At 37.0% G+C, this 23,401-nt stretch overlaps 2 protein-coding genes across 7 annotated transcripts; both read right to left on the bottom strand.

Moving 5' to 3' along the window:
* Window positions 1–5,035: 5,035 nt before the first annotated feature.
* On the bottom strand, window positions 5,036–10,299 carry LOC148874913 (ubiquitin-conjugating enzyme E2 5-like). 4 transcript variants are annotated; one of them, XM_088963863.1, is made up of 7 exons: window positions 9,609–10,299; window positions 9,434–9,513; window positions 8,691–8,805; window positions 8,499–8,545; window positions 8,226–8,354; window positions 5,804–6,132; window positions 5,036–5,245 (listed from the first exon to the last, which is right to left on the bottom strand). In XM_088963863.1, the coding sequence occupies exons 1-7, from the start codon at window positions 9,650–9,652 to the stop codon at window positions 5,198–5,200; spliced, it is 792 nt and encodes a 263-aa protein (XP_088819989.1). In that variant the 5' UTR covers window positions 9,653–10,299; the 3' UTR covers window positions 5,036–5,197. The 4 variants fall into 4 exon arrangements, with proteins under 4 accessions (XP_088819989.1, XP_088819992.1, XP_088819991.1 ...); XM_088963864.1 differs by lacking the exon at window positions 5,036–5,245 and adding an exon at window positions 5,495–5,660; XM_088963866.1 differs by lacking the exon at window positions 8,226–8,354.
* Window positions 10,300–13,629: 3,330 nt separating this feature from the next.
* Window positions 13,630–23,115, bottom strand: AAP7 (amino acid permease 7). Of its 3 annotated transcripts, none has more exons than XM_088963860.1 (7): window positions 22,789–23,115; window positions 22,163–22,399; window positions 20,440–20,533; window positions 15,638–15,852; window positions 14,706–14,839; window positions 14,340–14,567; window positions 13,630–14,119 (listed from the first exon to the last, which is right to left on the bottom strand). In XM_088963860.1, exons 1-7 carry the CDS (start codon window positions 22,868–22,870, stop codon window positions 13,718–13,720), a joined length of 1,392 nt encoding a protein of 463 aa, XP_088819986.1. In that variant the 5' UTR covers window positions 22,871–23,115; the 3' UTR covers window positions 13,630–13,717. The 3 variants fall into 3 exon arrangements, with proteins under 3 accessions (XP_088819986.1, XP_088819988.1, XP_088819987.1); XM_088963862.1 differs by lacking the exon at window positions 20,440–20,533 and adding an exon at window positions 16,059–16,152 and having other exon boundaries at window positions 22,789–23,035; XM_088963861.1 differs by lacking the exons at window positions 20,440–20,533; window positions 22,163–22,399; window positions 22,789–23,115 and adding exons at window positions 16,059–16,152; window positions 16,287–16,520; window positions 16,621–17,375.
* Between the last annotated feature and the right edge of the window lie 286 nt (window positions 23,116–23,401).

Below are 23,401 nucleotides of genomic sequence, written 5' to 3'. Positions count from 1 at the left end.
GAGTTTTTGTGCCTCCTTCTTGGCGTCATGAGCTTCCTTTGAACGGATTGCCGCTTGGCAGGCCAGTGCGTGACTAGTAGAGTTAGCCTACCAAAAGAAAACTGAGGTCAGTCAGTCAAAACAAAAAAAAAAGGGAGGGAGACAAGAAAAAGGCAGAATGCTTACTACCATACTGTGGCTGCCGATTAGTCCCAAAAGCCGGCCCGTAGACATCTCTGCCTACTTCGTGACTTCATCTTGAAAGATGGCACCCTAACTCTTGCGCATGGCCTTCACATGGTCCATGATGCTATCTTTCACGGTCGGAAGATAAACTTTTGGTCCAGTCCCTGTCTCCACGGGTACGGACAAACTATTCGGCTCTTGAGGGAAAACTCCCTTACAATGGACCTCGTCCAAAATCGCCTTAGGAGCAGCAGGTCGGACCTGTTCCTGGGGAGGTGCAGTGGAGACTGGCTCCATAGTTAAGAATTCGGGAGAAAGGCCGGCCTCTTGGTGCGATCTCTTCACAACCTTCTTTTTCCCTTTATGGGAGCTCCTCAAGAGGCTTTCTGCATTGACCGGCATGGTAGCTGCAAAAATAAAAAGTAAGATTAGCCACGAACTAATCAAAACCTTAAAAAAGCAAAAAACCCAAGGTGACCTACCAGGACTCAAGCTGGCCTGCACGAGCTTGTCTTCAGCAAGGTAGTCCAAGCAAAGGAAGCTGAGCTCCACCCAAGACTTGAGCATCTCCCTTGTCTTCAGGCCCAGTGTAACACCAGGAACCTGAATTATCGACCTCCAACGGGTTGGGAAAGGCCATGCCTCGGGGTTATGGCCCACAAAGTAATCCCATTTCTAAGTCGGGATCCTGTTAGGGAGTTCGTGCAATAGCTTATAGCCCGGGCGAGGAGACAGGTAATAGGTTCTCCTATGCTCGGGAAGAGCACATGAAGAGTTTTTCTTAATCGATAAAATTGTAGAAAAGATATCGAGGTCAAGAGAAAGACAATACTCATAAAAAGTGAAATAGTCCCTACTACATTGCGGATGGAGTTCGAGTGGTCTATGATAATATCAAAAGACTTCAGGACCTCTACGATTAAGGGATGCAGAGGAAGGCGAAGGCAACCACGAGCTACTCTTCAAAAATCATGATCTCGTTATGATCATGTTCCCAAGGGAAGTTACTTGAGGGGAGACTGTAGGAGAACTCTCTTGGGAGGTTGTACCAGCAAACTAAGGCCTGAAGCCGGTCCAAAGTCATTGTCGAAGGGCCAAAGTTGTCTGGCACCCGACCTTGGTGAGAAGTGGATGCCTGACTACCCGAGGCCTCTCAAGCCTCCTGAGGTGCCTGTACCTCGGGAAGACCACGGACTGCCTCTAAACCCAAAATAGCCCCATCTCAGCTACCGACCTAGGCCGAGGTACCTGCCTCGGTCTCATCAGGAAGACTATCAAAACTAGAAGAAGACATGGAACTGAACAGAATTGAAATGAAAAGCGAAGGGAGACTCACCAAAGAGAGACGACCAGATTAGAAGAAAATGGCGACATAGAAAACTCGAGCTAAAGAAGCAAGCGCAACCTCAGATCGAAGACTAATAAGCTTGTGGCGAAGGAAATGAGTCTTGAGTCTCCCTATTTATAGCCACTGTATTAGAGAAGCAACGGTCAAGATTAAAGCAATCCGACCGCTTCTGAGAAAACTGGCTGCACGACCCTCGAGATCAAAAATAGTTTAGCACATTTTTTGGTGTCCGCAGAGCCTATAGATCGCTTGACATCCGCGCGTAAACCGCACGCGATCCATCTGATAGCAGCCAGACTTCGAGCCAAATTCATTTGGCACATCGTGTACTCCTCAAACCAGGTCAAGACCCCTAGCTCGAGGAGTGGGGGGCAATTGATGAAGGAGAATTTGGCCCGACCTCCTGACAGGGAGACACGTGGATGTGACTCCGCATAAGCGACAACTCGACATGATCAGATTGGCACGTGGACGTGACTCAACACAGGTGACAGCTCAGCATAAGTCAGCTCGCTACAAAGCGAGCTCAGGTGCGCTAGTGCCCTGAACTAAAGTCACTTTGAGCTAAGATCGTCTCGGTATCAGATCGCGACCAGGATAACGGAACAAAGTTCATTACAGATCAAGCTCAGACAGATGTAACCACTTCGGTCAGGACTACTTCGGGGCAAATATACCTCAGCACAAGATCGCACCGGGGTCACCTCAGTGTGAGGGCACTTCGGTATTCATGTCAAGGGCGGACCTAAGCACGAGCTTGAGAAGCTCGCTATCAAGCAACCCGGAATCCTATAGGCAACTTGCCTACCATTTAAACCTCTGCATGGCAACCTCGAGGAACACACCCTTGTACTCTATATCATGCAAGACCATACTTTATAACGGTAACATTAGTTCCCCAACTCTCCGTTCTGACGGGAAGTGACAGTATTACCGTTTGGCGGCGTTTCAACCACCTAACATGTGGCAGGTTCCATCGCAGTAGGGATTCAATGACCGTTCCACCAACCCACCTGGGCCATAGTGTATAAAGATCCCCCCCCCCCCCCCCCCAGGGGTGAAGGTACGCTCTATTATTATTGTTGTGTGTGTAATCTTCACTCTCTAAGCTCTCTCACTGTTATTATCTTCAAGCTCTCTACTATCATTGTGCTCTAACTTAGCCATTGGAGTATCATCGCCGGGTAAGCCACCCCGGGATCTCTCTCTGACTCATCTCTTTCAGGAACTCAGTTCTCATCGTTGTTGGTAGCTAGGTCATATCCAACAGGGAGTAGCCGGATTACGCCAGATCAAAACCTTAGGCTCGGTTTAGAAAGAATACAAATACAAATGTATACAATACAAATATAAGGTTTAAAAATATAGTATAGAAGGTTTTGCATTGTACATATTTATATTTATACTCTTCCCAAACTCAATCTTAATTTCATCGAAGGGCTTAGATCTCAATTGTAATAAAACCAGATCTACTATGCTACAGAACTCAAATTTCATGTTCCAGCTTTGTGTTTCCTTTCAATTCTGTTTCTGTTTGACTCGGATTTGATCCATGGGGTTGCAAACAACACTCTTTGACTCACTGTGGTAGAACTTGTTATAGATAAGAAGCTAGCAAACCCAGTAGGTGTGGCAAATCTATACTACTATTAAAATTGTGAATGAGAGTGTGGAATATTTGTCTTACTAAAATACCCCAGTTTTAGAATTTGGTCACTCTCTAATTGTAAGGATAAAAATATAATTTGAACAACCACTTTTCTCCTCATTCAAATCTCTTTTGTTAATTCTTATATTTAGGTATTAACTCTCATTAACATTTATTCAATCCTATATTCTTGATTAAAATATCCCTATTTTTTAATTTGGTCATTGTCTAATTATTGAGGCACAAAATGTAATTTGAACCACTACATTTCTCCTCATTCGATTCTCTCTCATTAAGTTTTATATTCAAGGTATTAATTCATAGCCTTTCCATGAATAGTATATTGATTAACCATATTAAAGAAAAATAAGTGACAAAGAAAAAATGTTTTTATTGATGAGATAAATAAAATACAAATTTAAAACCAACCCAAAAATAGAGTTGCTTTTATGTTTACTAGCGAGTTAACAATTCAGCCTTCTGGGTCATATGTATCAACCCTTGACGTCATAATTGAATAATAATAAAAATTAAAAAAAGATGAACACAAAAAGTATAAAAAATACAAATTAAAAAGTAGAAAACGCACAAAAGTATAAAAAATACAAAAAAAGTAGAAAACATTTGGAAACATATTATTTACCATCATCATCATCATAAAAAATTGTTATGTACAAAACACATGTATACTTACTAGTGTTCCTAAATGTTTAATATCTCTACCACTTTTCAGCCACCTAGATGGTTAAAGGTAATTCACCACTGATACTGGCACCCAGACTTCTTCATATATATATATATGCCACAAATTCAATATACATATGTGAATCATCATTGACAAAGACACAACCGTGTCCTTGATTTGATCACGAATAATGATTGGATAGGTTCAAATCAGCAATTTAGGCTCAGTTTGGTACGAGTACAAATACAAATATGCAGAGTGCAAAACCTTGTTTTTTATATTATTTTGTATGTATTTGCATTGTATGTTTTTGTATTTATACTCTTTTCAAACTGAGCCTTAGGACCAAACCAAGATCAACCTCACCAGCTCAAACTTGGTTTTAATGAATGATGACACAACCACAAGCTTAGTGGTTAATTTGACAAAGTTGTTTTCACCAAAACAAAAGCAAAAGGTTAAAATCCTTCCCTACACTATAAGAAAAGTGATTTTTAGCGGCATTTGAAAATGCCACTAAAGATAGGTAAAAACACCACTAAAAGCTATTGCAGCGTTTTCAAATTACGCCACCGATATCTGAGTCGGTAAAAGTTTTAATGGCGTTTATCCAATTTTTAATGGCACTTAAATAAATACCAATAAAACTTACTTTTAGTGGCATTTATCCAAATTTTAGTGGCACTTATATAAACGCCCATAAAAACTATTTTTAGTGGCATTTTATTCATCCTTTAGTAGAGTTTCAAATGCCATTTTTAAAGTTAATGATGACGGCACATTTAGTGGCAATTCTTAGTGCCACTAATAGCAACCGCTATAGTGGCAATTATAAATGCCACTAGGTTACCATAAAAGCTAGCAATAACAATATAATAGCATTTATTTTTTTATATAGCAGCATTTTTTAATATCATAAAACATTTATCTGTATAGTGGCATTTACAATTGCCACTAAATAATCTTAATCAATCTATTTATTTAGGATTTAGTGGCATTTACAAGCGCCACTAAATGTCTAAACATATCCATACATGCATGCTAAAAAATAATAAAATGAAGCAACAAAAAAGATGTTGCTTATTATATAATGGTAAATGGACCTGTATCAATAAATATTAATTTCATCATGTCCTTTAAATCAAATGCATATTATATATTTAATTAAAAAAATCAAATAATTATGAAATTTAAGCAAATAAACCATTTTCATATAAAACAAATTTATCATAAAATGTTTATATATACATCTACCACTTTTTGGTCATAGATCCATAATGGATAGTCCAAAAACGAACAAAAAATATAACAAAAAAAAATCATTCCGCTCTATGATGTTCAAAAGTCTTCATCAAAATCCAAAGTATATATCTTCAATACCCTCCATGTTAACAATTTCCTGAAAGAACAAATACATCTTGTTAATAAAAACTAGATATAATATTATATCTTTGGGTCTAATAATAGATGGCTGAGAGATAGATAAATAGAGAGAGATCTTACATAATAGTTTTATATCTTTGTTGCAAATGGACTATTTTGTGTCCTTTCACTATTTTTTTCTAGGACAACATACAAGTTTATGATTGTATCTTTAATAGTTCTCACCTACTTTAGAGTGGGTAAAAAAAGTGAGTAGGAAATTTGGAGTAATGCTTGTACTTTGAGACCCTTGAATTTACTATGAGGGAGACCCTTGAATTTTCTATAGACAACTGACCCAAGCACATAATGCCTGGTCTGATCTCCCCAACACCTCTTCCCCTGAGCTAGACACATTCTCAAAAATTAAAAACTTCTTGGTGCTTTCCATTCTGCAATAAAAAGTTTAAAAACTATTTTTCAAAGCTTCTTTATTTGTAATTGCGCACTTGTTGAATCCAGAAGAAATAGACATCCAAGAATAAATTGTTTAACAAGGCAAGACAACAAACTATATTGGATTATGGATACAGACCTTCATTGCATGTCGTTCCCTCACAAAGGTTGGGTGGACTTTATCCTTTAAATAGTCAATCTTCTGAGCAAAGTACCATTCTGGAGCTCGAGGCTCAATATTAAACTTCTTACAGAATGGAACCCACTTCCTTGCAAACTCAAATGTCTCAGAAAGGGCTTCAAAAGTAAGCATTGCAACATCAACCCCAAGAGAACTCAGGTAGAGAGAATTTGAATCTTTCTCAATTATTCCAAATAGGTAGAAACTTCTATGGTTGTTGCATAAGAACCAATCATTTTTGTCAAGAGAAATGAATGGTGAAAAGTGAAAGCCACGTAACATATCACCTACATGACAATGAAGTGGTACATGGTCAAATAAGAATAAGAAAATACAAGTGTGTATGAATAGAAGTGATCTACTGCAAAGTTCAAGAGGATAAAGAAATAGGAGCAAACCAAAAAGAAAACGCATTGAATAAAATAAAATGGCAGAACAGCACACTTGACACACTCTAGAACAACATGCTCAAAGAAACATTTTCTCCACCACCACCACCACCACCACCCCATCTATTTGCATTTGAGAATTGAGAACTATCTTTAGCAATAATGGAAAGAAAAAAATCTTCAAACCTTGAAAAGGAAAAGTTTTAGCATCGATCCCCCTTTTAAACACATATCTTAAAGAGAATGCCTAACCTTTCGGGACCACTGAACAGAGAGATGCCAAACCATTTTAGTGAGGTGTAAAATAAAGGTTGCAATGAAGAAGATAGTTCTTTAGAAAAAGCTTGGAAGCAGTATTTCTCAAAACAATTCTAGGGGAAAACTGGAGACCAAAAAGCCACTAGTTCAATGGTTTATATAAACCATCAGTTGAACTGCTAAAAGAGTGGATCATACTCCTTCCTGGTTTCCTGCCCCATCCAAGTTTTAAAAAAATTGCATGGAAACAAATGAAAGAACCTGGCTGTTAAAAGAAGGCAGTACCCTACATTAGTCCCAGCTATCCCCATACTTTTGATAGGTCAACTGGACATGGACCCAAACTTTGGCATTTTTTAGCACAAAGTGGCCACTCTCAGACTTGAACCAACGTATCATGCTTATCATCCTGAGATTTTACCATTGCACCTGAGAGAAAGAACCTTAAGGTTCCACAACTCAAATTCTACAAAGTATAATTCTCATCCAAAATACTCTTATAGATTTGTACTATCCTAAAGTAAGATAATAGAAACCACAACAAATCAGCATCTCTAGTGCTTAATACAAAGTGAAGTTCCAGAACAAAACTAAAGGACTCAGAAACAAAGTGCCAGTATTAATCCATTGTCTCATCATCATCTAAGCCTTGTCCCAAACAATATGGGTCAGATAATAGAAAGAAAAATATAAGAATATGAAGTTCTAGAACAAATGTCGAAGGACTCACAGAAAAGCTACTAGATATTTCCCCAATCAAGGCACCAATTAAAAGTGATAACAAACCTTTGGCCCTCAATATGAACAAGTTGAACAAGACAAAGATCTTAACAATATGATAATTAAAAAACTTGACCAGTCACAAAATTTTGTATTGCAAGCAAGACTGAGTACATATTTGATGATGATCATCTGTGCTAAAAATTAATTAATTAATTAAAAAAGATGAAGTTTGTGCCCAATAGAAACATCCAATGACTGCAGTGAAGAGAAAAGCAAATGACACAAAAATATCATCAAACAAAAAAGGGAAGGGAAAAACAAAATATAGCAATTTCTTACTCCTGTGCTGAAAAACTAGACAATACAAAAAGAAGACGAATTCTGCTTAGAGTATAGGAATGGAATTAAAGAACTTCCCAAGTTCTTGAGCAAGAGCAAGATTATTGGGATAACAACATATCATAATTTTGTCAAGATAGTAAATATACTTCAAGGTACAACAAGGGATTTTACAATAGTGCTTGGATGTACTCCAAGAATGATGATGGATCAGATTTAGAAGTCCTAGTGTCCCCACGTTTGTGTTACCAGTGAACCTCTTAAAAGCAAATATAGAACTATGCCAAAATTAACATCCTTTTTTTTTTGATAAAGGCAAAAACTAACATCCTAATTAGTATTTAAATGCCTAACAAATTACCCAAAAAATAAAAAACAAAAGAACGAATTAAAATTTGTTCAGTTTTGCAAATCAGTAAATGTTTACAATAGGTACAAAATGGAATCTAATTAAGACTACACATCTTGAATGTAAGAGAAAAATGAATTTCAATAGAACCATATTATGGGTAGATTTTTCTTTGAATTTCTTTTTCCAACTTCGAAAGGAATTTCTCAGTTATTATTGTTCTAAATATACAGAAAAGCTATAACAAATGGGTTTTCAATCAGATCACATTAACGTTGCAGCAAAATAATTAGACAAATTGAACTTTGGGAAGGGTAACCACTTTTGACTCTTTGTTCATATGCAGCTCGATCACGCATCATGAGAGCTGCAGCCTCTCCATTCAATGGATCTGATGGGTTTGGATACAAAAAAAGTTGTGGAAGGAACACTTCAAACACATTTACCAGATCTGAGAAGAAGCATCAATGTTAACAACTGAGTACAATTGCATTGGTCCATAAAATTAAAAAGCAGCAAACTTTCCAATAAAATGCTTCTACAAAGCCATAACAATCCTATATGCATCACAAAAATAATGGTTAAGACTTTTTACCGACATGGGGCTCCAGGTGTGGTTGATTACATCCGAACAAATTGATCCTGACTTGAAATTTAAAACCATCAAGATAACCATATAAATGAAGTTGTGAAGCTGAAAAATAAATGCATTTTGTATACCATCCACGGGCAAAACTTAATGAAAACACTAAAAAAAAACACATGTTATCAATGTGCAGTAACTCACATTTCATCTACGTTGGGGTGGTAGATCATGGTAACAAAGCCAATTGATGGAGATTTATATGGATAAGCATTTGGAAGCTCTACTCTGATCCTCCACACACCCCCTTGATAAGGACCTGTTGCAACCCACGAGTAACGTTCTTGAATTCACTTAATAGTATGGGTAATCAAATAATTTAAAGTTGATGTAACTACATAGCAATACCAACTGAAGAAATTAATAGTAAAAGAGCCAATTGGCTATAAGAGTTCTAAATTCATATTATAAACTGATAAAGTAATGACAACAAATAACAAGAAACCTAACTTAATAGAACACTTACAGTTGCCTATATTTTATTTCTCTTCATCAGAACAGAAAACAAATGTATAGTTTTGAGCATCTATTGCTGGACAAATGGCTGAACCAAAGAATTAAAATTTAAGAGCCTAAATTAAACTCTAAAACATAAAATAAAATTTCATTCCGAAATTCACAGTAAACAAAGGAAAGGAGTAAAACACAAATATAAATATCAACTACTGTCTTTCTAAACTGATCAAAAGAATTACTATCCCAAACAAAACCAAGAAGCAACCTTCGTTTTGGAACATCCAGTGATGGCCAACATGATCGAAACAAAAAATTCACCACAAAAATAACAGAAACCCAGAAAAGGAAATATACGAAGACGCTTATATATATTATTAGCGACAAAAATAACATAATAAAAGAGGGAAAAGCATCTGGCGTGGAAAATTTACTATCACTGGGTCCATTGAAATCAACATAAAACTCTTGCATGCCATCGTTGATCATTTCTACCTTGTAATCACTCATCATCCTAACAGGAGAAAAATATACAAGAAACAGAGCGAAAATTACCAGCAATACTAAGAGAAAAAAGATAGAAATAAGAAGGGTAGTTGAAAATTTTACAGTTTCATCAGATCCATCTCTCGGCGTTTGCTCGGGGAAGACATTTTGTTGTATCAGAAATTTAGAATCTTTCTATGGTGGTTTCAGATGGGTGAGAGGAGAGAAGAGTTCTTTGGCAACATAACTCCTTCGCAATGGTAACCTCTCCTTCGGACAGCAGTGTTGGAGGGCAAAATTGGGCAATCACTTCCCTCGAACGGTCGCCAGAATGGAGACAGCAAAACGGGAAGGCCTCCTTCACAATGGTAGGCTCTCCTTCAGACAATAGCATTGAAGGGCAAAATCGGGCCGGGGAAGACATTTTGTTGTATAAAAAATTCAGAATCTTTCTATGGTGGTCTCAAATGGGTCAGAGGAGAGAAGAGTTCTTTAGCAACAGAACTCCTTCGCAATGGTAGGCTCTCCTTCGGATAGCAGCGCCGGAGGGCAAAACCAGGCAATCACTTCCTTCGAACGTCGCCGGAAAGGAGACAGCAAAATGGAAAGGCCTCCTTCATAATGGTTGGCTCTCCTTCAAACAGCAGCGTTGGTGGGCAAAACCGGGCAAAATGGCGAATGAACGTGACTAAGAAAAACGAACATCACCAGAATCGAAGGTCGTCGGAAGGGAGACAGCAAAACAGGAAGGCCTCCTTCGCAATGGTAGGTGAATTACGTTTTCGGACTCCATCCTTAATTAACTTGCTTGCTTGCTTTGTACTTAGTAGAGGTCTTTGATATATAAGAGTCCCACCCGCACTCTACTGTTATGGACCCTAAAACAGTATTCATATGATGGGGAGATTCTTTGTATTAATCCAATATTTCTCTTCTGCATTATGGACAATTAATGGCGGTTAAGGTATCCATTAATATTGGTATATTCAATATGAATAGATTTGTAGCAAGCCATTAGTATTGGTATTTGATTCAATAAGGTTTGTATTTGTTACCATTGCCGTTTCTTGATGAAAAGTTTTGGGGTTGATCAATAGAAATTGATGAGAAAGATGAGTTGTCTTGTTGGGATTCACTTCAACTATCATTGCTTTTTAGAGTTGAAGCATTAAATTTGATGTTTGAAGTATAACAACAATTTGTACCGGTCAATTCAAAATGTTTATGATTGCGTGACATGGCAATTCATATTTTAACACCAATTTCTATTGATCAACCCTAAACTTTTCATCAAGAAGCGCAATTGTACCAAACACAAAATAAGCCATCTGGCATCACATGTGAGATGATTGTAATGTGTTAAAGACATGGGAGGGTTTTGTCAAGTGTCAAAAAACTTGGGAGTACTTCAAGGAATTTTTCAAATTTTAGTCTATTTCCTAAAACTTAGGGGTGGTTTAAGTATTTTAACTGTGCATAGATCTAAAAAAGGGAGAGGTTCATGGATCAGAGGTTCAACTAAGATAGAACTATGATACTATATATGCTATGGGTCATATAAATACTATATATCATATATTGTCATACTAAAATATGGGCAATGAATGGCAAGTTTTTTAACTTTTAAAGCAAATGAGTAGAACTCAAGCATCTTAGCATACATTTTTTTTAAATACATGAGAGTCATTAATTAACATAAAGAAAGTAGTGGATTTGTGGTAATTAACCAATACATAAAAATAAGAGGCCTTGGGTTCAACTCTTATCACATATGTTTTGAAATCCAATTATTTAATGACTCGGACAGTTTTGTGAAACCAAAACCGGTTCATTAGTTTTTTGATTAAACCGACCGGTTAGCCAATTTTCACCAGGTTTTTAGCAATTCCAGTTCTTAGGGTGTGACTTAATTGGCCAAGGCCCTAGGTCACAGTTCAACTAGTCCTGTATGGTTTACTAAACATTGGTATTTTACCCTTTTTTTGTTAAAACCATCAATTTATTTTGTCATACTCATAGTTATACACTACTGAGTTTGTTATTGATTTTCTAGAAGTGATTTGAAAGAATGTTCCATCTTTGCTGCTTTTCCTCAAGTTTTGCTCTCCCTCTTAGAGTGTTGTGGGGATTATTTCCAAGTGGTTGGATATTGGGACTTTAAGAAATGGGTTGTGCCATCTTGAGAGCTGAAAAATACAAAGTTTTGTCCTTTTGTGAGGAGAGGAAGAGATTCATCCAGCAAGTAATCAATTGAAGGTACACCCTTGAAACCAGTCATCTCTGCTATGTGCAATCTCTCTAAAACATTGGTGTGGCACTTTGTTGATTTACCAAGGCAGAGTATCAGGTTGACAAGGGTTTTTGTCTATGTGACATGTAGAATAGAAAGCACATTATGTTGTGTTGGTGCCTTGAATTCCATGTGCGATCTCACTCCATAACTCAACCGAATAAAGTAGAGAAAAACTTAAAGGCAAAGTTTCATAGCGATCTATGGTGGAAGTAGATAGCTTGGGCCGCCCACTACTAGCCACCCTTGGGTTTTTTTTTTTTTTTTCCTTTCTTTACTTGTCAATCATTACTTAGGTTTAATCTAACAATTGGCGTGGGTTAAAGAGGGTTTTACATGTAAAACGTTTACTTGTATTGTTTCTCATTTTGTTTTATAGTGAAGATCGGTTTTCGTTTTTCTCGTACATAAACAGTAAAGTCAAATCATGTAAATTATTTATGTTGTTAGTGGTGCTTGTTTTTATTTGTCTTTTTACTTTGATTTCATTATTTTTGTTACTATTAGATTTTTCTTAATTGTTATATCAAATACTTTGTGGTTTTATTATATAGGTGATTGTTGTTGTTGGATTTTAATATCATAAGAGATTAAATCCAATGGGTTTGATTGGTCAATTACATGAGAAATTGCACTTACACACTTGATTGAAAAATTAGATTTTTTCTTACAAAAACCTAGTTTTGAACTTGTCCCACATTGAAAAATTACAAGTTTGTTTTTAGTATTTCAATAGGAGCTGATTTACACTCCTTAGAATTAGTAGATGAGAGTATGGGGATTCGATACTGCGCAACGCATGCGCGTGCGTGTGTGCGGTGCAATGAGGCGTTTAGAGGCGCACTTCACTCGCACTTCGCGAGTGCACGCGATGGACGTTGATGAGATCAACGGTCACGATTCGATCGGGTGTGATCAAGAGGCACAATTCACAGAAGGTTTCTTTGGAGACTCTTCAACTTTGCTGATTGCAGATTCTCACCCAAGGCTCTGTTGTATCTTAGGAACGAATTTACTTGTAACCCAACAGCAAACTCGGTAAAATTGAATAGGGACAAATAACGTTCTAATGACAGTTTCTTCAGACGTGCCTCAGAGTTTCTTCTCCAAAATTACAATGACCCCATTCTTCCCCAACAGTTGTGAAGCCCAATAGGAAGAAGTTTAGGAAGATATGGTTTTCCATAGGGGGACATTGAGATACGAGACCGACCAAGCGGGAAGATAGACGATCTCAATTTATTAAAACTATAGTAAGGAGGTTCCTTGATGAATTCCTTTCTGATCATCAGATCAAACATCTTTCGATGGCCATGGCATTTCTAGGGTCGACGTAATCCCTATGCGAACCTTGTATTAAAAAAATTTTCCTTCTGATGCAACGATTGTTTTGTATTTTGAAAAACAAAATCATTCCCAAGGACAAACACCACCTTAAGCGGTGAATAGTTAAAGCACAATGCAGCTAATAGTTTGATCTAGAATCTCGTCAGCCATGTGAGACCCACAAAATATTCCCAATCAACCATGTAAGAATGTTGCTGCAAACTTCGGGATAAGGAGAACAGTAACACTGCAGCTAGGTGTGAAGACTGAAAGCTGAGGTTTCAGATTGGAGCCTTCATTGCCATCTTTCTTTCCATCAGTGCAATCTTATATTTTATGGTTAAGACAAGAGTTTTGTGTATACGTGATTAGGGGTTTCATGCCTGCATTACAATTTTCATGTATACCTGATTATAATTTCTTTATTCATTAATTACACTGTAAACAGTAAACATATCTTATAGGTACATAAGAAACTGTACCTATAAGATGTGTTTCCTCTCTTCCTATCTTCCTCCTATTCATGAATAGAATAAAATGATCAGTAGATTCATTCATTCATTTATTGATCATTTCTTTTCTTTACAAGTTGTAGGGAATATTGACCAAGAGTTTCTCAGCTTAGTTTTGCACTGATAAGACCTTCAACTGATCCAACTAAGGCCACCATGGTTACAAGCAAGCAAATGACACTAAAAGTCCGAAGGACAATCCATTTTCTTGTCCAGGGCTCTATCTTTTTCTGAACGAAGTACATCTCCACAGGGAAATAGATAGCCAATGGCCAAAAGTTCAGAGCACCCAGCACTCCCAATACCTGGTTGAAGTATGGGAAGAGCATTGCAATACCAGTTGTTGACAAAACATAAGCAGTTCTAAAGCACAACCTCAGGAGATTCATTTTAACAGCTGGCAACAATGGGATCTTGATGGAGTAAAATTTGTTGACAAATCCATTGTTTGGGAACTTGTTTTGCAACCATTTTTCCACAAATGCAAACACCGGCTGACTGTATACCTACAAAAGTAGAAGCATAAAAAGCATATACCAATTAATATAAATATAAAGTAATGAAAATTATCCAATAGGAGAAAAGTGAATGTAATCCATTCAATTCAAGGAAAACAATTTTTGCTTAAACTCAAAGTTAGAAGATGCAAGATTGTTCCTATTGTATTACTAGTACTATATGTACTGTCACTGTTTTTTGCTTCAATTGAAGGAATGAATTGTATACCTGATATCCTCCAACTAGATGAAGAACGATGCAAGCATTAGCAAAATCGATAAGCCAGTAAGGCTCATAGAATCCAAATCCTGTCAAGAGGTTCCCTGGTGTCTGGTCCCCAAAGGCTGCATAACCAAAGCATCCACAGCAGAGATAGAAGAAGGTAGTAATGAAGATTGCAGTCATTGAGGCCTTCTTCATGGTCTGGTTTTCTGGTGGTGGCGATTTCAGAGTATCCTTCATTCTCACAAGTATTGCAATTCATCATTTAACTTTTTTATTCATAAAAGTTAATAGACTAAAATTGTACCAAATGCTGAATGTAAGGTTTCTTCTGAACATTTTTTCAACCATCAAAAGCAAAAAGAGTCTCACCTGTATCTCAATTAGAATTATGGAGTATGGGTAAGCAAAAGCAATGTCTCCAAGTGCTTGAGAGACTGTCCATACTTTTTGAGCTGCTGTATCTGTCAAGACTCCCGCAATGCTTCCCTTGATCCTTCCACTCCCTGGAACCCAAAAGCCAGAAAGCGAATACAAAATAATGGTTAAACACCCTGGTTGGACTGGCCAAACTAATGAAAAATAGACTTCTCTCATTCTGCTACGTATTTGTCAAAACCTCTTTCCTGAAATGAATGAAGTAGCAAGAAAGATACGCATGCTATATATCCCCTCCCCCCTGTGTTTGGGATGATATTGGATATTAGGAAGCATACTTAATTTAAAGTAGCAGAAGACTTCTCATGCATATACATTTCAAAAACCTTTTCACCTTTCTCTGAAGTAGCCCTTTTCCTATAGGCTGGGTTTCTTTTAAACTTTTCTTTAGAGCAGTTTTGATGTAAAATTGACAAATTTTTTTCAGGATGCAGAAATATTTGAGCTATTTCTGTTCCCTTGACATTTACATCAAAACAAATTAGAACGGATGGAAAACCGAGTTTTCTCTGTAAAGGGGATGGAAATAATAGCTCAAATATTTCACTACAAAAAAAAATAAGGCTTGGTCTAAAAGAGTACAAATACAAATATGTACAGTGCAAATACAGGATTAATAATACAAAATACAAGGCCTTGCACTCAAGTCTCAGTTTGTAAAGAGTACAAATACAAATATGTACAGTGCAAATACAGGATTAGTAATACAAAATACAAGGCTTTGCACTGTACATACTGTATTTGTACTCCTTCCAAACTGATCCTGAGGAAATGAACTCTAGCATCACTTATATTCTCAAAATGAAATGCTGGTGTCTGTAGTGAACCAAAAAAAATGGGGAAGAATCCAGAGGAAGAGATAATACCTATTACTTTGGCAAAGCCGAGAGCTAACCCAATGGAAGAGTAAGAGAAGGACATAATTGCTGCAACTATGGAAAGCCATTCCATGTTATGAAAATTGGGTATCTGAGAGCAGACAATTTGAATAGCTCCAAATAGTAACATATAAAAACTATCTCCATATGCACATGAAGCCTGGTGTCCTTCTCTATGGAAGCAGTTTGATCTTTGAATTGCTCTATATTAGTAAAAAAGGAAAAAAAAATTACAGATACAGAATTTCTTCAAGTTGAAGCAAGTTAACAAACCAAAGGCATACAACAATAAATAATAAAGAGAATTAGGTTAGAAAATTGAGTTATGATGAGAGGGTGTCCTATCAAGCCAAGTAGACCTAGCTATTCTGTTAAGTTCATGGAACATGAGCTTTCCATTTGAAAGTACCTCATACTGGTCGATGTAGTAATTACATAAGCAATGCCAGTCCCATACATGCTCAGATATTGAAGCAAACCACAGACCCATGTCTGCTTCTTACCTGAACTACCAGCAAACCAAATCAAGAGGATAACAGAGAAATGAGTCTGACACACAGTCTTCCTAGCCAAATTACTAGTTATTAACAAGAAAAATAAGAGAAAAAAGGAGAAGTTCGTTCAGTTTTTCTGCTACCCAGGTTCACTTTAACTGCATCCATGTAAGTGTAGTTTCTTGTTCCTGTTACTGGGTGGGGAGATCTGTAACTATCTGATAGGAGAAAGGAAGAAACATAAGTGACAATTGCAAAACAAAGCATGGAAATAGGCCCTGCAATCCATCCCAACTGTCCAATGCTCCATGCCAGAGACAGAACCCCGGATCCAATAACTGCAGTTATTATATGGGCAATACATGTCCAATAGGTTCCTGGCAAATATTTTCTTGCCCAGAAGGCACCAAGATCAGATATGAATTACACAATAAGCAATAATCAAGTAAAGCTTAACTAGTATTGGACGGATTTTACCAGTTCTGATCTGACGCCCATCATCATCACAGCAGGAATCTTTAGCTAATTCAAGAGAGCATTGGACTGCCATGCTTTTCCAATTCAATGTAGGCTCTGTGGTTGCCTACCCGTAGATCATGTTCTCAATATAAAGATCCTAAAAGCTAAAGACCTGTAATAATTGAAGTGGCAAAGGGACCTTCTGATATATGGGTTTCCAAAAAGTTATGAAAGAAAGCTAGTTTCATCATACTTGCCTACCTAGAACCAGAACAACGACAACCACACAAAAAGGATAAAAAGGAGACCAAGAAGTCTTCCGTAAGTGAGGCCACCAACTTTGGTAGTTAGTATCAATGATTCTTCTTAGGGTTAAGATGAATCATTGATTTGAAATCATATAAACTCAGGAGCAGATCTTTGATGCATATTCTTCTTAACTAAAATAGGGCTGGGCTAGATAAAGGGTATGGCTGGCTTTCCGCATTTCCGGTCAAGATGAGCATGGAGTCTCTTTCTGGCACAAAGTAGATACCAACAACAAGGCTTGTCTTTTTGCTTGACTCTGTGATCACATTGGTGCTGCTTTTTTGTTACTTCCTTTTCCTTGATTCACTTTTGAGCCCCCAAAAGTTAGATTCCCACAATTGATAATTCTACCTTTTCTTGTCCTTTGGCCATTTCACTGTTCTAGGTCTACGTGTGATGCTAAATAGCAGAGGCCATGGCTGGTGGAGGAAGAAGAAAGACTTTTCTACACCCTCAGGCCTCAGTGGAAATAATATATTGGATTGCTTAAAGGTTTGGGCTTTAACTGGGTCCCAAGAACAAATATCTACAGAAAGACTTTTGTCCGCAGCTGCAGAATTGTCTTGAGGAGGCAGACCCACAAGCACAAATCTACCACCCTTATTGCAGAGTGGAATATGGAATCATGGAGCTATACTGACGAACCTGAGAACACTGACTAGTTCAATGAAAGAGCAGACACTTCCCAGATAGCCGTGACAAGCATAGTAATAACTAATAACCTTTCGTGTTTCAGAGGGTAGTTGTCCAACCCTTCTTCAGAACTCAGATAGTTCATGAATGCTAGACTGCTCTCAAATGGTGACCAACTGATGAGTGCCCATTGTGGAAGTGGAACTAGAATGAAGTGAGAAGTCTGAAGACTGAACAGTAGTTTTATGGCGTTCTACTGAAAAATACAATATAATGGTATATATCCAACCCTTTTTCTGAAGTATATTCTGTTTTTTCTTGTCAAATCCGATCAATGATGTTTTGAATTGGTGGAATTTGCGTGGATATCCAGGGGAGTCCAGCCCATTAGCCTATTTTACTCTGAGACTTGGATAATACTTCAACTTTTTGAAGTCCTATTGACATATGGGCCGGGAGTGGACCCTCAAAAATTGAAATTTTGAACACCATGATTATTCATTTTGCCAATTTCATGGCAACTAAAACCATCCAGATGATGCACTCGATATATCCAGACTGAAAATGGAGGCCCCTGATCATGTTTTGGTGTGCAAGGAATTGACAAGACATAATGGTCCGACAAAAAGATGATTGTCGGTGTTAGTGAATAAAAAACTGTTTAGAGATTTTATCTAAGAGCTTATTCTTTTAGGTTGAATGGTTATTTGAGATGGTATAATGTTGGATCTTCGTTACTATTATTATAATTAATTAAATTTCAGTGCAAGGTATGGATGGGTATATAGTTATTTGAGTTGAGCTTTTCACAAGTTATTTGGGCTTGGATCATAAAAAAGCTTGGCTCGCTTCAAGTTGAGTTCAAGCCTAATAAAGCTTTTACATACATACATATAAAAAATAATAAATATAAAAATATTATTCATAGAGAAAATAATATATATATAATAATAACTAATTATTATAATTCTTAATTTTTAAATATTAAATAAAATTTATTTTATATATATATATATAAATTTTTTATTTTTATAAAACATTTGACTCATAGTCGAGCTTGAGCTTACAAGCTTTTGACTTGAGTCGAACTCGAGCTCAAATCTCTAGCTCAAATTGAGCTTGAGCTCGAGCCACATACTTTCTTGGCAAGCTGAGCTCGAATAGCTAGCTATTGGGTCCACTCAGTTCAAATCCACTCCTAAGTGTTTAAAGTTCATGGATTTTCATGCAAGAGGGCATATTAGAGAATAAAAACCTATTTAGGGACTTTATCTAACAATTTAAGCTTTTAGGTTGGATGGTTTCTTGAGATTTGAAAACCCAAAATTGATGACAAACAAAACAACTATTGCTTTCCTATTGTATCTTTACCTTCTTGTTGGATCACAATTTGATTTTCAGAAAGAGCCATGATGACATAACGAACATTCATTCAGGTTTGTTTTTTCACTCATTGGCTCAAAGATTCGTTTGGTCCCAATAAGAATATCCATGATAACATTATCCATTATCATCTTGTCGAGTTTATAATGAAAATAGGTGAACAAATTTAAACAAAATTTCTTTTTAGTTGTCTGAATTTTCAATCCAATGAGTGATAAACATGGTAGAGTGCTAATGAAATATTCAACTTCAACTAGAGTGCTCTCATTGCATAAGGGGAAATACTGTAGTTTAGTACTATGCAATCTGTAATGATTTTGCTGATGAATCAATGTCTGAATGGTCAGTTGGTGTCCCTCCAAGTATAGATAGAGTCACATGATTGAGATCGGTTTCAGCCAGTGCAAGGCTCGTAGCCTTTACAGCCTTGCATCGGGAATATCTGTGCAACGTTGTAGGGGGCTGATTTGATCTGATAAGAGAGGACCTAGTCTGGAATATGATGAATATCATGCAAGAGAGTTGCCAAGTGTGTCAAAGTTTTCTCCACCTAAGAGGTGGCTAAGTTATTTATCCATCGAAGGACCTTTTAGGAAATTTACATTTTCAGGCAATACTTAGTTGAGTAAATACATTTACCCAGGTAATTAACTTACTACCAAACTGAACCTTAAGGTATTATAACGCATGTTTCTAGATAAGCAATTGTGCTACTGATTGGCTAAGCATGATTACCAGATTTCAAGTTATTGGCTCCATGACCGGAGATTAGGTTATATTTACTTTTGTGATGCTTGGGCTTGGCTACCTCTCCTCTCATGGTTTTTAAAATCAAACCGGTCAGGGGTCCGGTTACTGGTTAAAATAGTCTGATCGTTCAATCCGCATGGTTGGCCCATTCTGACAAAAAAATAAAAAAATTGAAAAACGGTCAAAACTGTTTGAACAGTTTGAATGATTAACTGGCCAGTTTAGCAGTTTGCTGACCCAAATCAACAGTTTTGGAGAAAAATGGAACCAGTCAGTTCCTGGTTTTTTCGGTCTGACCATCCAGTCCGATCCGGTTTTGAAAACCATGCCTCTTCTTGTTTAAACCCTCTTTATCTAATATATAAAGGGTTTTTTCCAACCCTAGGTGGAAGTAGGATTTCTAGGGGTGGACTTGAATTCTGCCCATAGATTGATGCTGAATTTATGGGCAAGATGTGGTTTATAAGGGGGCTACTAATAGACTAGAAATGGGCTGCAATTCAGATTTCCAAGGGGAATTGCAATCCAAAAATCCCATATATTACTATAAAAAAAAGTTTTTTATGATGAAATGTTTGAGTTATATTTTCATCAGTTTTATGATGACAGATTTATTTTTAATGCTACCATGATGGAAATGCTGTTTCCATCTGAATGCCACTTTGGCCATGATTTTGCATCCACAATTTTATTGTAAAATAACTAATAAGTAATGAATATAATGGACAAAAGTAACCTTTTGGTGGGGGATTAGTAACATACCTCATGCTAGTAGCAGATACGATGATATAAGCTATTCCTGTCCCATACAAACTTATTTGCTGAAACAATCCACACAGCCATATATCCCCTTTTCCTGGATACCGTTGTATGCACTGTGTCATCAACTCACACTCTCATGATCATCACAAATTTTAAGGACAAAGAGATTATTCATTCCAAATTCAAGGTATTCATCTGAATCCAAAGTGATGATAATTTGTCTAATTTTGCATATATGGACCTGATCAAACCCACAAAAAAATCTAAATTCAGGCCTAAGCCATTCATAACACGCCAAATATATCTTAATTAATTAAATTTGGATTAGCTGAATGCTTTAACAGCTGCTTAGCAGGCTGTGGAATCAATGACAGTGCCTCACGCTAGTGTTAAAATATATGAGACCCACAGTGAGGAGTTGAATGTTTGTGGGTCTTATGCATTTTATCACTCGTATAGAACGATCAGCTATTGCGTTCAGCTAATCCCGTCTCCAATTAATCCAAACTTTTATATTTCTTCTTTTCTGTGCTAAAGGCTGTGGCATTACATCAGTCATAAAATCTATGGGGTTCATAATCATTCAACCTCTCACTGTAGGTCCCATGTATTTTGTCACTGGTGTGGGATGTTACCATTGGTTCCACAGCTTCATTTTCTTTCCAAAACTTTAGACCAAAAGGGAAAAGGCATCGGGTTCACGAGTTGGGTCAACTTTTTGCCAACTAGCAATAACCCATCAAGTCTCTGTTGCGTGAGTTACGTAAGGAAGCTGTTAGGGCTGTTGGTCATAAATGAAATGGTTAGTTGAGTGCTTGATGTACATAAATAAGTCATTAGTGGGTTGTTTGAGTCAATTATGTTGTTATGGGCTTAATTAAAGGGTAGTGGGCCATCTAGGTGTTTGTATGTGTGTGAGTATAGTGGGTCACGGTAAGTTGGAACTTGGAAGTTTGTAATTCTCTCTTAAATAATTATGAAGGTTTCTACCGGAGGTCTCGAGTCTCCCTCGAAGTAGATGAGACTACCTTATATCCTACCGGGATGCAAATGGAAAAAATATTAAAGCTGAGTCTTTATATAAAATGTTTTTCCATTTCTGTTTTCTATCATTCTTTCCAAATGCATTAACCTGTAAATCTCTTTGTTTACATCAAATGGTTTAGGGCTGTTTTTGGGTTTTCCAAAAGTTCATTTTTCCTTTTCCAATAATCATCTAGGGGCCTTTTATGGTTAATTTTAAACTCTTTGCTGAACTACATGAATTTTCCTTTTGATGGGGTAATTAAATTTACTATTTGATCCATACTATCATGTTCCAGTCCACTAATGATAGAAGCAATCTTGTGCTTTGGGTTGGTTATCATTTTTCAGTAATACTAGTGTTTTCGTTGTCTGAAAACACTTGCCCAGATAAATGTAATCAGGAATACATGGAAATGATGGGGATTTAGTTAAAGGGTGATTTAGTAGAGTGATTGAATTGCAAGTGAGAGAGAGAGAGGGATGCTAATGGCATCATGGAGAGGTATTTAGTTAAAGGGTGATTTGGTAAAAAAATTAAAAATTTCTCCTGCTCACTGTTTATAATTATTTTCTAAACATAAGTGAATTTGTTAATCGGACAAACTCCTCCTCGAATATATATATATATATATATATATATATATATAGATTTGTGAAGTTAAAATAAATGAGAAATGCATTAGTTCTCAGTTCTCACCCAAATTAACCCTCACAGCTTCCATGTATGAGCGATTTCTGGTGCGCCCAAATTCAGCGTCAGGAGACCTGTAGCAATCACAGAGAAGGTTTGATGAAACAACGGTGATTCCTGCAAAAATTATCATGGCCACTGGGCCTGCTATCCATCCTAGCTGAGCCATGCTCCATGCAAGAGACAGCACCCCTGAGCCTATAACTGCTGTTATTATATGAGCTGTTGCAGTCCATAAAGTACCTTCACAACAAAATTAAAACAAATGAGATGAAACCCATCAAACCATTCCAAATAATAAAACTAATTATTCGAAACCCAAAATAATCCAGATTAAGAACTGGGCTTTATTAGAAATTCTGAATCTGCAGAAAATCTTACCAGGAAATCTATAAATAGCGAATATGAAACAAAATTAGCTTTTTAGTGCAAATTGGCTTGGACTATGGAGATGGAGATGATTAAACAACTAAGACAATGAATACTGAATCATTCTTTTTCTCACAACCAAGTAACCAACCTCTGTTTCTATCTCTAATAACTGAATCAGGGGAAGGCGAAGAAGAAACAAAAGAAAGAAGAAACAGGAAGAAAAGGAGTGAAATTGGGCATGATTGAACATTTGAACTAACCAGTTCTCTTCAAGTTGAAGTTCCCATCTGATTCAGTAGATGGTCTGAGCAATGGAACCTGTTGATCTTCTTCTACACCCATGGCCTTTTTTCAAATTCGGTTGACAGAGCTATCTTTTGATGGGAAACCATGGAATGCATTAGTGCAATATTCCCGCCTTATTATACTGGAACTCTGGAAGAGCTTTCACCAATCAAAATAACTCCCGAGAATTTTGATGAATACCAACTGGCAACTGATTGTTCTGTAGGTTGTTGGTATGCATGGGTTAATCAGTAATCAGCGAAACGTTTGTTAGTTGGACTCTTCCCTAGTCACTTACGCCATTGACTGTTTGGTAAAGACTCTATCTAACGGGAAGAATTTGGCTGCCCACCGTGGGCAGGGAATTCCTGTCTAGAATCGATCTCCATGTGACACCTGTTCATTTAATTTTGGGTTCGATTATGATACTATTATACCAGAAAAACTTACAACCAATGAGCCGGTTAGGGATGTCAATGGGTCCCGATCCGATGGACCCGAGCTGATTGGGCTGGTTCTTGAAACTGATGGATCGGTTCTGGGTCTTGATATAGTGTCTCCATCAGGGGCGGAGCCAGGAAATTTTTA

This window comes from Nelumbo lutea, chromosome 1 (assembly GCF_056320005.1).
Source record: "Nelumbo lutea isolate HS-2025 chromosome 1, American lotus-T2T, whole genome shotgun sequence".
Classification (NCBI taxonomy): domain Eukaryota; kingdom Viridiplantae; phylum Streptophyta; class Magnoliopsida; order Proteales; family Nelumbonaceae; genus Nelumbo; species Nelumbo lutea.
Note: the sequence above shows the minus strand (reverse complement) of the source record. Positions and strands in the feature narration are given on the sequence as shown.